The sequence below is a fragment of the Scyliorhinus torazame genome, chromosome 22 (assembly GCF_047496885.1).
Source record: "Scyliorhinus torazame isolate Kashiwa2021f chromosome 22, sScyTor2.1, whole genome shotgun sequence".
NCBI lineage: Eukaryota > Metazoa > Chordata > Chondrichthyes > Carcharhiniformes > Scyliorhinidae > Scyliorhinus > Scyliorhinus torazame.
In genome coordinates this window covers 70,495,820-70,510,000 of record NC_092728.1, presented here as the reverse complement: position 1 = coordinate 70,510,000, position 14,181 = coordinate 70,495,820, and the positions used below count along the sequence as shown (strand labels likewise).

General features: G+C 44.7%; 1 protein-coding gene across 4 annotated transcripts in view; it reads right to left on the bottom strand.

The window, feature by feature from the left end:
- stxbp1a (syntaxin binding protein 1a) overlaps positions 1-14,181 on the bottom strand; it is a 145,743-nt gene that overhangs the window by 67,698 nt on the left and 63,864 nt on the right. For all 4 annotated transcript variants that reach the window (XM_072488299.1, XM_072488300.1, XM_072488302.1 and 1 more), the window contains exon 2: positions 676-725. In XM_072488299.1, the coding sequence (XP_072344400.1) occupies positions 676-725 (50 nt within the window). The remainder of the gene's footprint in view (positions 1-675; positions 726-14,181) is intronic.

Below are 14,181 nucleotides of genomic sequence, written 5' to 3'. Positions count from 1 at the left end.
CCAGCGCCGTGCTGGCCCCCTGTGGGGGACAGAATCGGTCGTACCCGGGCCCGTTTTGCGCAGTCGTGAAATACGACGGCGTTCACGGCGGCGTGAACACTTGGTCTCCATTTTGCAGAATCGCCCCTATCGTCTCCCCTTCAGACTCTTGGGTGGGACATCCAGGTCAGCAGGAACATTCATCCCCTTCTGCCACATAGACTGCATTGAGCGTCCCTGACATCTCCTGTCCGGGTGATCATCGAGGGCGGGTCTACATCCCTGTCAGCATTTATTACTGTTCAAATGAATGGCCTGGAGCCTCTTGGTTCTGCCTTGCTTCCCATTTTATAAACTGTAATTAGATGAACATCTTTCCAACCCAAAGCAACGGTCCCTCCAACAAGTTGTGAAAGAAATAAACAAGTCTTGCAAGGAACATAGGCAATCTTTTTCAGGACCGAGTTGGATGGCTATCGGCTGGGTTGGCAATCTGATCTATTTTGAGGTCCACTCATTCTATCGAAGGTTATATCCTTAATCGATTCTAATATTTTCAATCCATGCTCAATGTAGCGATTATCCTGCCCAGCAGAGTTCTTTATTAAATATTAAATATCGTCTCCCACTATCTCATTCTCTCCTTGACCCAAATCATCAGCACGGATTGACACCATGATACGGAAAGATTCCTACCTTCCATTCTCCCTTCTTCTTCACCTTCTTGATGACATCATTCATAATCTCTGCAATCAGAAGGAAATATATATCAACTTTCAAAACAAACCAGGAGAAATGGAATGCACTCTTCCCACCTCAGCACAATCCGGATAATTGTGACTTTGTTTGAACAGGGATAGTGAGTGGGCAGCCCATTTTCAGCTCTCCCCGCTTTCATTTTCACTGAAGTGGCTGCAGGTAAACCTTCGGTTCTAGTTCAATGACGAGGCTTTTTTTTTTGAGGTGGGGGGGGCAGGTGGTTTTACATCTGCCACAAAATGTAATCAGCTAGCCTGTACTATGTGTGTGGTAGATTCAATACTTTTACATATAACAGCTGGGCGACCATGGGACTGCCCATGTGCTGGCACCTTTCATTCCAAAGAAAGCTCCAAAGTACTTAGACAAAAGATTAAAGGAACCATCACACTGTGAAAACTTACTTTTCTAATGCAGTGAACTGTTACCATTTCTCCTCAGCTTCATAATACAAGTTACATGATCAATGCAAAACATACAGCTCAACACTGTGGGCTCACTAAGATGCTCATCTCACATGTAAATATGTTGAGTGAGAATTGTTCCTGCATTGCGAACATACTGTTGTTTCTCAGCACTCAACGTAAAAGAAAAGAATGGATTGCCTTTGTGGTAACATCACTGAACTAATAATCCCATAGCCCTGGCTAAGGTCATGGGGATATGTGTTCAAACCCCACTATGGCAATTCACGGAATTCAAATTCAATTAATAAAATTTGGAATACAAAAATAAAATAGCCTTAGTAATGGTGAGCAAGAAACTATCATTAGTTGTTGATAAAACTCTATCTGATTCACGGATGTCCTTCAGGGAAGGAAATCTGCTGTGCTCGGTGTGACCCCAGACTCACAGCAATGCAGTTGCTCTTTATTTGCCCTCTGAAATGGCCTCGTAAACAATTCAGTTCAAGGGTAGTTAGGGATGGGCAACAAGCGATGCCCCCACCCCGTGAAAAAAATCGAGAAAGCAAAACTGCAAGTCTTTTTTTTTCTCAATTACATGCCCGCAGGAGTGAATTCTGAATAATTTCTGCCTGTCTTCTGAGTGCTGAGGCGTTCATTGACATATGCTTTGCCTTCGTACATGTTCTGCAAGCTCCTGGCTCCGTGTTTGTCCATCACTCTTGCGAACAGGAAATGTATAATTAATCCTCTCGTCCATCGCAAAGGCCTTGACTTTTCTGTCATTATCAGCATCTTTTATACCAGGTCTCCTTTCCAACTGAATGTTTGACTTTTTAAATTTGAAGTAGCCTTTTAAAAAAAAATTTAGAGTACCCAATTATTTTTTTCCCAATTGAGGGGCAATTTAGCATGGCCAATCCACCTACCCTGCACATCTTTGGGTTGTGGGGGTGAAACCCACGCAGACACGGGGAGAATGTGCAATCTCCACATGGACAGTGACCCAGGGCCGGGATTCGAACCCGGGTCCTCAGCGCCGTAGGCAGCAATGCTAACCATTGTGCCACGTGCCGCCCTTGAAGTAGCCTTTTGACTGATCTGTAAATTAGAATCCAATCCCAACACAGCCTCTACAACTGCTGCAGGCAAACAAGATTTCATTTTCTGTCTGGGAAGAGTGAAACTATGATGTAGTTTATAGTCACCACTTTCACTTGTCTCAGAAGCCTGCTCGTTGCACGCAAGGAGCGGAATTTAATGTAGGCAACAAGGTCTTGATATCCAGGACCTGCCTGAACACCTCCTTGAGGGTCAATGGGGATGAAAACCCCAGAAACAATGTCACCTCTCCTGCTGACTGGACAGCCAGGAGGTGCTGTGAGTTGCTTCTTTATGGCAAGGTTCGTCGCACTTAATCAGGCACTTAACCAGGCAGCAGCAGGCTTTCCCCAGGATCAAGGACCCCAGGGATGGACGTTCAACCTGCCAATCAGAGGACAACAGGACTTCAGCAATGCCACTGAGGCAGTGCCTGCTGCCAGTAATGCATCGATCTGAGGCCCAGGGTCAAGGGGCACCCATGCCACAGGCGAATGTTGGCAGAAGGAGGGTCATAGGGTGGCGGTCATGGGAGGTGGGTAGGAGGTGGTATGACAAGGACAGGGGAGTGGTTTTGAATGGGTCCCTTCTCTTCCCAACAACAGGTCTCTCGATCAGGTACTGAGTGTCTTTGAATGTGGGACTGTCCTCCCCAGGTTTTAAACTCCCACTGAATAGTTCCCATTGGGCGAGTGTCGGCCCGCTCAATAGGAGAATTCATATTCCACAAACCCCAAGGAGGAGATCTATTAATGATCCCCTATGGCCTTTGTGGTCATCGTAGCAAATGCCAAGCAAAAATTACCACCTGTAGTAGTCATCAGTAATTAGAAGAATTGACTGTATTGTCTTCCATTACTGAACAGCCGAGTCTCAAACGCAACCACCTGGAGAAGTAAACTTTTAGTGGCGAGGCCCATGTGCGCGCTGAGTGACGGCATTTCAGGAGATGAGAGGAGATAATTGGAATCAAAAAGGAAACTTTTTTAAGTACAAATATGAAAGGACAGGGGTTTTTCTACATGTTGTGCCTGAGTAGTTGCAAACATTGTTGTGGATTCTATCCCTCCTGTTAATTGAGTCAAAGTAAAAATATAATTGTGACAAGTTAACAAACAGGAAATACACACACCTTTGTATCTGGCATTGTCTGTCATGAATGAAATTAGACTAGTGGCACGGTAGACTCGGCGACACAGTAGCATAGCGGTTAGCACTGTCGCTTCACATTGCCAGGGACCCGGGTTCCATTCCCGGCTTGGTTCACTGTCTGTGCGGAGTCTGTACGTTCTCCCCGTGTCTGCGTGGGTTTCCACCGGGTGCTCCGGTTTCCTCTCACAGTCCAAAGCTATGCGGGTTAGGACGATCGGTTACAAAGGTTAGGTGGGGTACTGGGTTGCAGGGATGGGGTGGAGGTGGGGGCTTAGGTAGGGTGCTCTTTCAGGGGCCGGTGTAGACTCGATGGGCCGAATGGCCTCCTTCTGCACTGTAAATTATAAATTCTATACTTCTAGTGGGACGTGGTTAATGATTAACGACTCAGTGGTGCAATAGGAAAATGTACTCCTGTAATCCCTTTTGCCATTCTGTGATGGTTATCCACATTTCCCAATTAGTTTCTCCTCCTCACTGACTCGAATCGGAGCCCTGCTCCTCAGCTGTAATCCGAAGCTCAGAGAAAAAAGACGACAGGATTAAATCTAATTATAGAGGTAAAGACATAAGCTAGTTTCCTGATCCAAATCCTGGAGCAATGCTTTGTTTCGACTGAGAAATCCCCTTAAATCTCAACTGAAGCAACAACAGGAAATGAGACCACAAAATCGCCAGAGGACGAAAGTGGTCTTAGTTAACTTTAATTTTAATGGCGGGAGGAAATTTCACCAGTGATTAAAGCTTGATGGGGAATGTAGCGAAACATTTAAACAAATAAATATTTAGTATTTCTAAACATTTTTAAATTCTTTAAATTCCTGACTTTGACACTTCCGGCCCTGTTTATGGTCATTTCCAAATCTTACTTCCCGTCCTTTTGATTGTAGTTATGTAATTTTGATGGTTAATTTTGATTCCAAATGTAACCCAATGAGGTGGATTTTTCATAAGTGAATCTTTTTTGCTGAAGGAAAATTCAGTAAAAATGATTGAAATATTGAACAGTTTTCAATCCCATTGATCAAATAATAACAGGAAATTTTAATATAGGGATAGACAGACAGACTGACAGACAGAGTGCCTTTAATATACTAAAACATTCCAAGGTGCTTCCCAGGAGCATTGCAAAACTAAATTCACCACCAAGTCACACTAGGAGATAAAATAGCAAGACTGAGTGTGGAGTCTGGAGGATAAAAGAGCGCGAAAAGAGAGAGACTGAGAGCAGAAGTGCTAGCTTGGAGTTTGGAGCTCCTGAAGTGACATCAGGGTTCAAAAGCGATGCAGGGCAAGTGAAAGCAGCTGAATGGGCGGGTGCGGTCTGGTAAGTATTTACAATTTTTTGTCATTTATAGTTTGTCAGGTCTATATTTTGTGGTCTATAGTTTATAGGGCCTATATTCTGTAGTAACGAGGACCAGCAAAGAAGGGCCCTAGAGTAATTGATATTAATTGATTTAAGTATCTTCTAAAAGATTTAATTTAAAAGGGGTAAGTCATGGCAGGAGACCTCAAAGCCCTGGTGTGCACCTCCTGCTCTACGTGGGAAGCCAGGAACAATTCCAGTGCCCGGGGGCAGCTTGTGTACAATAAGCATCTCCAGCTGCAGCTCCTGGAAGCCTGAGATTGAGAGCTGGAAGAGTGGCTGGAGACACTGTGGAGCATCCTGGGGCTATTCCCCTGCAAAACAGATAAAGCACTTTGGATACTGCTGGTGGGGAAATGGCCTCTCAGAGAAAGAGCATAAGCCATATTCATTGCAGCATGGTTGGCTCTGCTACTCGGGAGGGGGGGGGGGGGTAGTAAAAGGTGTGGGAATGCAATAGTTATAGGGGATTTAACTGTAGAGGGTAGGCTTTAGATAGGCTTTTCTGATGCCACAAATGAGACTCCAGGGAGATATGCTGCATCCCTGATGCGAGGGTCAAGAATGCCTGAGCGGCTACAGGACATTATGGAGGGGGAGGGTGAACAGCCAGTGGTCGTGGAACATATTGGTACAAAAAACATAGGTTCAAAAAAAGGGATGAGGTCCTAAAGGCAAAATATGAGGAGTTAGGAAATAAGTTGAAAAGTAGGACCTCAAAAGGTAGCGATCTCAGGATTACTATCAGTGCCACATGCTAGTCAAAGCAGAAATAGCAGGATATATCAGATTAATACGTGGCTGAAGAGATGGTGCGAGGGGGAGGGTTTCAGATTCCTGGGGCATTGGAACGGATTCAAGGGGAGGTGGAACCAGTACAAACTGGGCAGCTTACACCTGGGCAGGACCGGGACTCATGTCTGAGGGGAAGTGTTTTCCAGAGTGATTTGGGAGGGTTTGAACTAAATGGCAGGGGGGCGGAAACCTATTCAAGGAGTCAGAGGCTGGGAAAATACGGAAAAGAACAAAAAGACAGAAAGAGGAATAAGAAAAGTGATCGGCAGAAAAATCAAGGGCCAAAATCAAACAGGGTCACAGTAAAAAATAACGGAAACGGAACAAAGAATGTTGAAGGGACAAGCCTTAAGGCTTTGTACATTAATATGCAGAGCATTCGCAATAATGCGGATGAATTAATCGCGTAAATAAATGTAAACGGGTACGATATAGTCAGGATTATAGCAACATGGCTGCAGGGTGACCAGGGATAAGAATTGAATATCCAGGGGTCTTCAGTATTTAGGAAGGTCAGGCAAAATGAAAAAGACGGTTGTGTGGCATTGCTGATTAAAGGTGAAATTAACACAATAGTGAGGAAGGATATTAGCTTCGACAATATGGAATCTGTATCGGTAGAGCTGACAAACACGGCAAAAATACGTAGTGCGGGTTGTATATAGACCTCCAAACCATAGTGGTGATGCTGGTAATGGCATCAAACAGGAAATTAGAGACATATTGGGGGCAGCACGGTAGCGTTGTGGATAGCACAATTGCTTCACAGCTCCAGGGTCCCAGGTTCGATTCCGGCTTGGGTCACTGGCTGTGCGGAGTCTGCACATCCTCCCCCTGTGTGCGCGGGTTTCCTCCGGGTGCTCCAGTTTCCTCCCACAGTCCAAAGATGTGCAGGTTAGGTGGATTGGCCATGATAAATTGCCCTTTGTGTCCAAAATTGCCCTGAGTGTTGGGTGGGGTTACTGGGTTATGGGGATAGGGTGGAGGTGTTGACCTTGGGTAGGGTGCTCTTTCCAAGAGCCGGTGCAGACTCGATGGGCCGAATGGCCTCCTTCTGCATTGTAAATGCTATGATGATATGCGGTGATCTGGAATTATAGGTGACCTTAATCTGCATATAGATTGGGGGAAATCACATTAGCAACAATACCTACAGGAGGAATTCCTGGATTGCACACAAAATGGTTTGCTGGACCAGTATGTTGATGAACCAACCTGCGAATAGACCATCCTAGACTGGGTATTGTGTAATGAGAAAGGAATAATTGGCAATCTAGTTGTAAGAGGTCCCTCGAGGGATGAGCGACCATAATACGATAGAATTCTTCATCAAGGTGGAGAATGACGTAGCTGAATATAAATAAAGGAAACTGCGATGAAATGAGGTACGAGTTGGACAAAATGGATTGGGGAACATTACTTAAAGGAATGACGGTTGATAGGCAATGGCAAGCATTAACAGAGTGCCTGGGTGAGCTGTAACAATTGTTCATTCCTGTCTGGTGCAAAAATAAAATGGGAAAGGTGACCAAACCATGGCCCACAAGGGAAATTAGAGGTGGCATTCGATCAAAGGAAGGGGCATACAAATTGGCCTGGAAAAAGCAGCAGATGTGAGGATTGGGAGCCGTTTAGCATTCAGCAAAGAAGGACCAAGGGACTGATTAAGAAGGGGGAAAATAGAATATGAGAGTAATCTTGCGGGGAACACAAAAACTGACTGAAAAGCTTCCAAAGATGTGTGAAGAGAAAAAAATTGGTGAAGTGTAGGTCCTTTGCAGACAGAAACAGGAGAATTCATAATGGGAAACAAACAAATGGCTGACTAACTAAATACATACTTATGTTCAGTCTTCACAAATGAGGACACCAATCATGTACCAGAAAAGTAGGGGAACGCAGGATTTAGTGAGAGGGAGGAACTGAAGGAAATCAGTATTAGTAGGGAAATGGTGTTGGGGAAATTGATGGGATTGAAGGCTGATAAATCCCCAAGGCCTGATAATCTAAGTCCCGGAGTACTTCAGGAAGTGGCTCTAGAAATAGTGGTTGCATAGGTGGTCATCTTCCAAGATTTAATAGAACAGTTCCTACAGATGAAGGGTAGCTAATGTAACCCCACTATTTAAAAAGGGAGGTAGAGAGAAAACTGGGAATTATAGACCAGTCAGCCTGACATCGGTAGTGGGAAAAATGCGAGAATCAATTAAGAGATTTAATAGCAGCCCACTTGGAAAACAGTGGCAGGATTGGACAGAGTCAGTATAGATTTATAAAAGGGAAATCATGCCTGACAAATCTACTGGAATTCTTCTAGGATGTAACTAGTAAAGTTGATGAGGGGGAATAAGTGAAATGTGGTTTATTTGGACTTTCAGAAGGCTTTTGTCGAAGACCCACAAGAGTAAAATTAAAGCCGATGGGATTAGGGGTAGTGTATTGAGATGGATAGAAAATTGGTTGGCAGACAGGAATCAAAGAGTAGGAATAAACGGGTCTTTTTCCAAATGGCAGGCAGTGACGAGTGGGGTACCGCAGGGATCAGTGTTAAGGCCTCAGCTATTAACAATATATATTAATGATTCAGATGTGAGAACTAAATGTAATGGGTGGGATTCTCCGACCCCCCGCCGGGCCGGAGATTCGGCGGGGGCGGGAATCGCGCCGGTCGGCGGGCCCCCCCCCCCCCGGCGATTCTCCAACCCGCGATGGGCCGAAGTCCCGCTCATTCTATGCAGGTCCCGCCGGCGTAAATTAGAGTTGGTCCCTGACCGGCGGGACCTGGCGGCACGGGCGGGCTCCGGGGTCCTGGGGGGGGCGCGGGGCGATCTGGCCCCGGGGGGTGCCCCCATGGTGGCCTGGCCCGCGATCAGGGCCCATCGATCCGCGGGCGGGCCTGTGCCGTGGGGGCACTCTATTCCTACGCGCCGACCGTGTAAGCCTCCGTGATGGCCGAAGCGTGAACCCCCCCTGCGCATGCGCAGGGTTGACGTCAGCAGCCGCTGACGCTCCCGCGCATGCGCGGGCCCGCGCCGGCCGGCGGAGTCTCTTCGGCCCCGGCTGGCGCGGCGCCAAAGGCCTTCCACGCCGGCCAGCGGGGCCCCCCGCCCCGTCGGGTACGGGAGAATCCCGCCCCATATCTTCAAATTTGCGAATGGCACAAAGCTCTGTAGGAGGGTGAGCTGTTAAAATGATGCAGCGATGTTCCAATGTGATTTGGACAAGCTGAGTGAGTGGACAAATGCATGGCAGATGCAGTATAATGCAGGTAAATATGAGTTATCAACTTTTGTAGCAAAACAAGAAGGCAGATTATTATTTGAATTATGCTAAGTGGACACAGTCTAGGTATTTTTTACAAAGTGCGACAATTCAGCACGGTCAAACAGACAAGGAAGTAACACAAAGTAAGTAACTTGATGTATGAAAAGCACATGCTTTCTGCACATATGTCGTTAAAAGTCTTGTTTCAGTGTTCCCTGGTCCTATTATCCCTCACGCACTACTTCCATGAAACAATCTTGGTTCACATATGGAGTACCATCAAGGACCACTACAGAAGTAGCATTCCTTGATATATTAACTGTATAACATGTATCTGTATTCTTGCTACCTGAGAATTTCTGACAAGAGAACCTAATCACGTAATAAAAAGTTATTCATTTATTGCAGTGTTTTTCTCTGGTAAAGTAACACAAGATTTTTGGCCAGTTGGTAAATTGTGATTTCCTTCACAACACTGGTCATTTTTGTTTTTTGGGGGGGGCAGTTGGTAACTTTGTCTGATCACGTAAGGCAGGTGACAGCGATGTGGCCGTCCATTTTAATTCCCTTCCATTGATCGCAATGGAATGTAAAAATCGGGAGCAATGCAAAATCCATTTTACACAACTGCACCAAGTTAAACCCTGCCACTTTTATGTTGCGAAAAAGATCTGAAAGTGAATTTGTAAGCCACATTGTAAGTATCATTCCGCTAAATACTCACTCTCCGGCCGGGCTACCTGTCACAGCACAAAGCTATAGCAGCAGTCAATGAATTTAGGTGTCCTGGCCCGTGCCAAGAACTAATCCTCCAAAAGCTCTAGTACAGAGACAATGTGACAACTGGACCATTGCACGTTTCTAAATGTTGCTGTCGCCAGTCGCTGGTTAAGATTCTGGAATGGTCTACTGAACTGTGGCTCACTCGCAGGAGCCACAGTTCAGTAGACCATTCCAGAAATGCACAAGATAATGCTTCCATGAATACTCCTCTAAATGACACAGCAAGAATCTCGACCCATTTCAACGTAATTGGAATGTAACAAGATTCAGCTGAACTGCTGAAAGCCAAGGTTAATACTGGCAGAAATTCTGGCCTCCCCCATTTCAGAAAATGAAAATTATTGCATTTCTGGCTTTACGTCTAATCTCTCAATGGGATATGCATCCATCTGCAAAGTCCCATGTTGACATTGCTTCTGTGGGTTAGGATAACTGAAGCAACTAATCTCCAAAAGAAATTAAATTCAGCTTGAAAATATTCGTTTTCATGAGCGACGTAGTACATATTCTGTACACTTGATGCTGCTATGCTATGCATTCTGTCCAACAGAAATATTTCACTGTGGTCAATGCTGTGAATCAATTTTGGCAGAGCAGTGCATGATTGTTCTTTTGGTCATCCAACCTCATTTTTTAAAACCGTTTAATCCTCAGTCTTTATCAATTACAAAGAGTGGAGTCTGTGGTGTACAATATATAATGTTAATATTATGTATGTGCAGTGATCACATTGTAGAATGCAAATCAGATGGCCTACTATCAATAGCTTCCTCAACAGTCATTGTAGAAGTTAAATGGGGGATTTTTCCGAGAGTGCTGAGTGTACGTTGCCTACTCAAATCGTGTTTAGTCAATGTTACCATTTGTTGTTTATTACAGTAAAATTCTTAAAACTTGAAATCATATTGTGTGATTAATACTGTCATTCACTGGAAGTTTGAATTTCTTTCTAACAATAATTGGTCTCTACAGAGATCGTCACGTGTAGAATACTGCTCTGAAAGCAGAACATATTGCATTAACATTTTGGTCGTAAGTCGGTAAATTCTTTGTCAAAGAGTCATTACCACCTGACGATACAAAAAAAATTCAACTCACAGAAAGGAATGTAGAGACACTGCATAGATATGGGTGGCATGGTAGCACAGTGGTTAGCACCATTGCTTCACAGCTCCAGGGTTCCAGGTTTGATTCTCGGCTTGGGTCGCTGTCTGTGTGGAGTCTGAATGTTCTCCCTGTGTCTGCATGGGTTTCCTCCGGATGCTCTGATTTCCTCCCACAAGTCCCGAAAGACATGCTGTTAGGTAATTTGGACATTCTGAATTCTCCCTCTCTGAACCCGAACAGGCGCCGGAATGTGGCGACTAGGGGCGTTTCACAGTAACTTCATTGATGTACTGCACTGTAATGTTCTATGTTCTAATGTAAGCCTACTTGTGACAATAAAGATTATTATTATTAAGATATACAGATTAAAAGTAAATTTACAACATCTCTTAAATAATGGGAAGGTTGTTACCAGAACACCATGGAGACAAAAATCAAATGTAGATTAATTAGAAATGATCAGAGATCAAGATTAAATAATATAAATATGGAAAAGTCACAGACATAGTTTCCTATACCGTGAGCAAAATTTCAACAGTGAAATTTATGAAGTGTGTCGAAATAAAAAAATCAGTTCCATTTCTACAAAGTGTGTTCCTTTTTATTGTTTCCGTCACAAAAAAACTTTCAACTATTACTATTGCCAAGGCAAAATTAAAATTATTCACAGAGTGAACTTACTGTTGTTGTGCAGATTGATGAATTTTGGAAACATTATTTTAAATGGGAATTCCTTTTCATTAATAATAATAATCTTTATTGTCGCTGGTAGGCTTACATTAACCCTGCAATGAAGTTACTGTGAATCATTAATTAATTTCACAATGCTCCCTTTCGAAAAAGCTGCGGACATCAAACATTTCTAACCATCTTTACTTAAATCTATACTAATATTTTGTAGGGTAATGTTGATTTTTAAACACGTTGGGGTAGACCTCTGCTGCGATCTAACAAAAAAAACAGATTCGGTTCTGGGGGGGGCTTGCAGCGCCAGGGACGCCCCGCTATCTACTGGAACTCTATTTTCTTTTGGGCCCCACAGAATCCACACTCCGCCGCATTTCCTGCACTGAGGAGCTCCAATAAGTATCACGTCGCTCCAGCTGCTGATCCTAGCATCAATTCGGCGCCGCGGGGTCCACGCATGCACAGTGGCTTCCTTCAACGCACCGGCCCTGACGCAACATGGCGCAGGACTACAGGGGCCGGCACAGAAGAAAGGAGGCTCCCAGCCAGAGAGGCCGGCCCGCCAGTCGGTGGGCCCCGATCGTGGGCCAGGCCACATTGGAGGCCCCCCCCCCACCCCCCCCCCCCCCGGGGTCGGAACCGCCCCCCCCCCCCCCACAGACCGCCCCTGACCATTCCACACCGAGTTCCCGCCAGCTGTGTGGACGGCACCGGCGGGACTCGGCGTTTTTACGATGACCGCTCGGCCCATCCCGGGTCGAGAATCGGCGGGCGGGCCGCGTAGAGTGGCCCCGGACTGGCGCCGCGCCAACCATGTTGGCACCAATGGCGCCGATTCTCTGCAAAGCGTAAGACATCAGGAAGGTTGTTACCTCTCTCCCAACTTTTATTTCCACCATGGGCTGCCAACTTGACATCAGCTGTTTGAAGAATTTCACACACTACCGCGATCTAACTTATTGTCTTCATCGGTATAAAGAGTTGGGAATTTGGAGGAATGCATTCATATATCACCTCAGCATGTTGCAGATGTGCTCTGAATGTTTCACATGCAACCAAATAGGTTGTTTTGTTAGAACAAAGATTAGGGGATGATTTTAAAGAGATATTTCAAATTATGATGTATTGAAAACATTCTAGATGAAGAGTCTACAACAAAAGGACACAGATATAAGATTAAATGTAAGAAATATAGAAAAGCAAACAGGAGAAACATTTTTACACAGAGAGGGTTGGGAAACTATGGAATACATCACTGCAGTCAGCAATTGAAGCTTAGCGCAGATCTGCATTTACAAAAAGGTTTGGCAGGTGGCTGAAGGAAAGGGGAATAAAGGAATTCAAGGACCGATTGGACACAAAGGCTTAGAACTACGGAATATGTGGAGGATAATCACCAACTCAGATTGCTTGGGCCAAACAGTCTGCTTCCCTGTTGTGAATGTGAAGTAAGTCTCTGCTTGGGTCTGCAAAATTAGCTTTTTTTAGATCCCTATCTGATAGAACATGTATCGAGTGCAGAGAAAGTCTTTCATTTGTCATTAACAGAAGATCAAGGAGTATAGGAATCATAGATTATCATAGAATTTACAGTGCAGAAGGAGGCCATTCGGCCCATCGAGTCTGCACCGGCTCTTGGAAAGAACACCCTACCCAAGGTCAACACCTCCACCCTATCCCCATAACCCAGCAACCCCACCCAACACTAAGGGCAATTTTGGACACGAAGGGCAATTTATCACGGCCAATCAACCTAACATCTTTGGACTGTGGGAGGAAACCGGAGCACCCGGAGGAAACCCACACACACGAGGAGGATGTGCAGACTCCGCACAGCCAGAATCGAACCTGGTACCCTGGAGCTGTGAAGCAATTGTGCTATCCACAATGCTAACGTGCTGCCCTGTTCCCCCCCCCACATCTTGACGACCACAAAAGAAGTGAAAGATTCTCGATGGTCTTCAGGAACACTACATCGAATGACTATAAAAATGTAATCATAAACTCACATTAGGATTAACCATGAAATATAGTAGAAACACCTTTAATAAAAGTGATTTTTTAAAACAAGAACAAAATTACAAGGTTTCCAAGAATATTGCTAGCTGCAAGAAAGTGTTTTAATATAGTTAAATATTCAGACTAAGTTTAAGGAGTGCATTTTGGCAAATATACATGAAATCTTTGAAATCCATCTCCACGTCTGGAGCTGTTGTCCAACTAAATTTGACATGCAAGTTGCAGCATGTAAGAAGACAACACAAGCATCCAATTATACTTCTCATTTAATAATGGCCAAAATCTTCCGATCCTGTCGGTCCTGGGATCATTGCAGGTGGGGCAGATAATTTGAACCTCGAGCAGGAATATCCGATCCTGGGTTCGGTGGGAGTGTAAAATCCCACCCTTTCTGACAGATATTACACAAATCCGAGGTTCAATATCCTCTCTTTCGCAAGGAGGAAGAGGATTTGACCCAAGATGCAATGCCAACAATAGACCAACTACGTTTAGTTCCAGAATGGCAGTTGGTTAGGTTATATTGGTGGCTTATTCAACAGGATTCAACCATATTACCCCAACCACAGAAGGTTTTACTACTGATCCACTGAACAATTTCCCGGACTCTATTCTTTTTTAAACTGAAGCATTGTGTATAAAATGTCTGTTCTCCAAGATGCTAAAAATGTCTTCTCTTTGCAATCTATTGAAATATTGTCCAGCCTGTTACGATTTTGTAGGCTTTTACCAGTTTGTTTTACCAAGCATGTCAAAATTAAT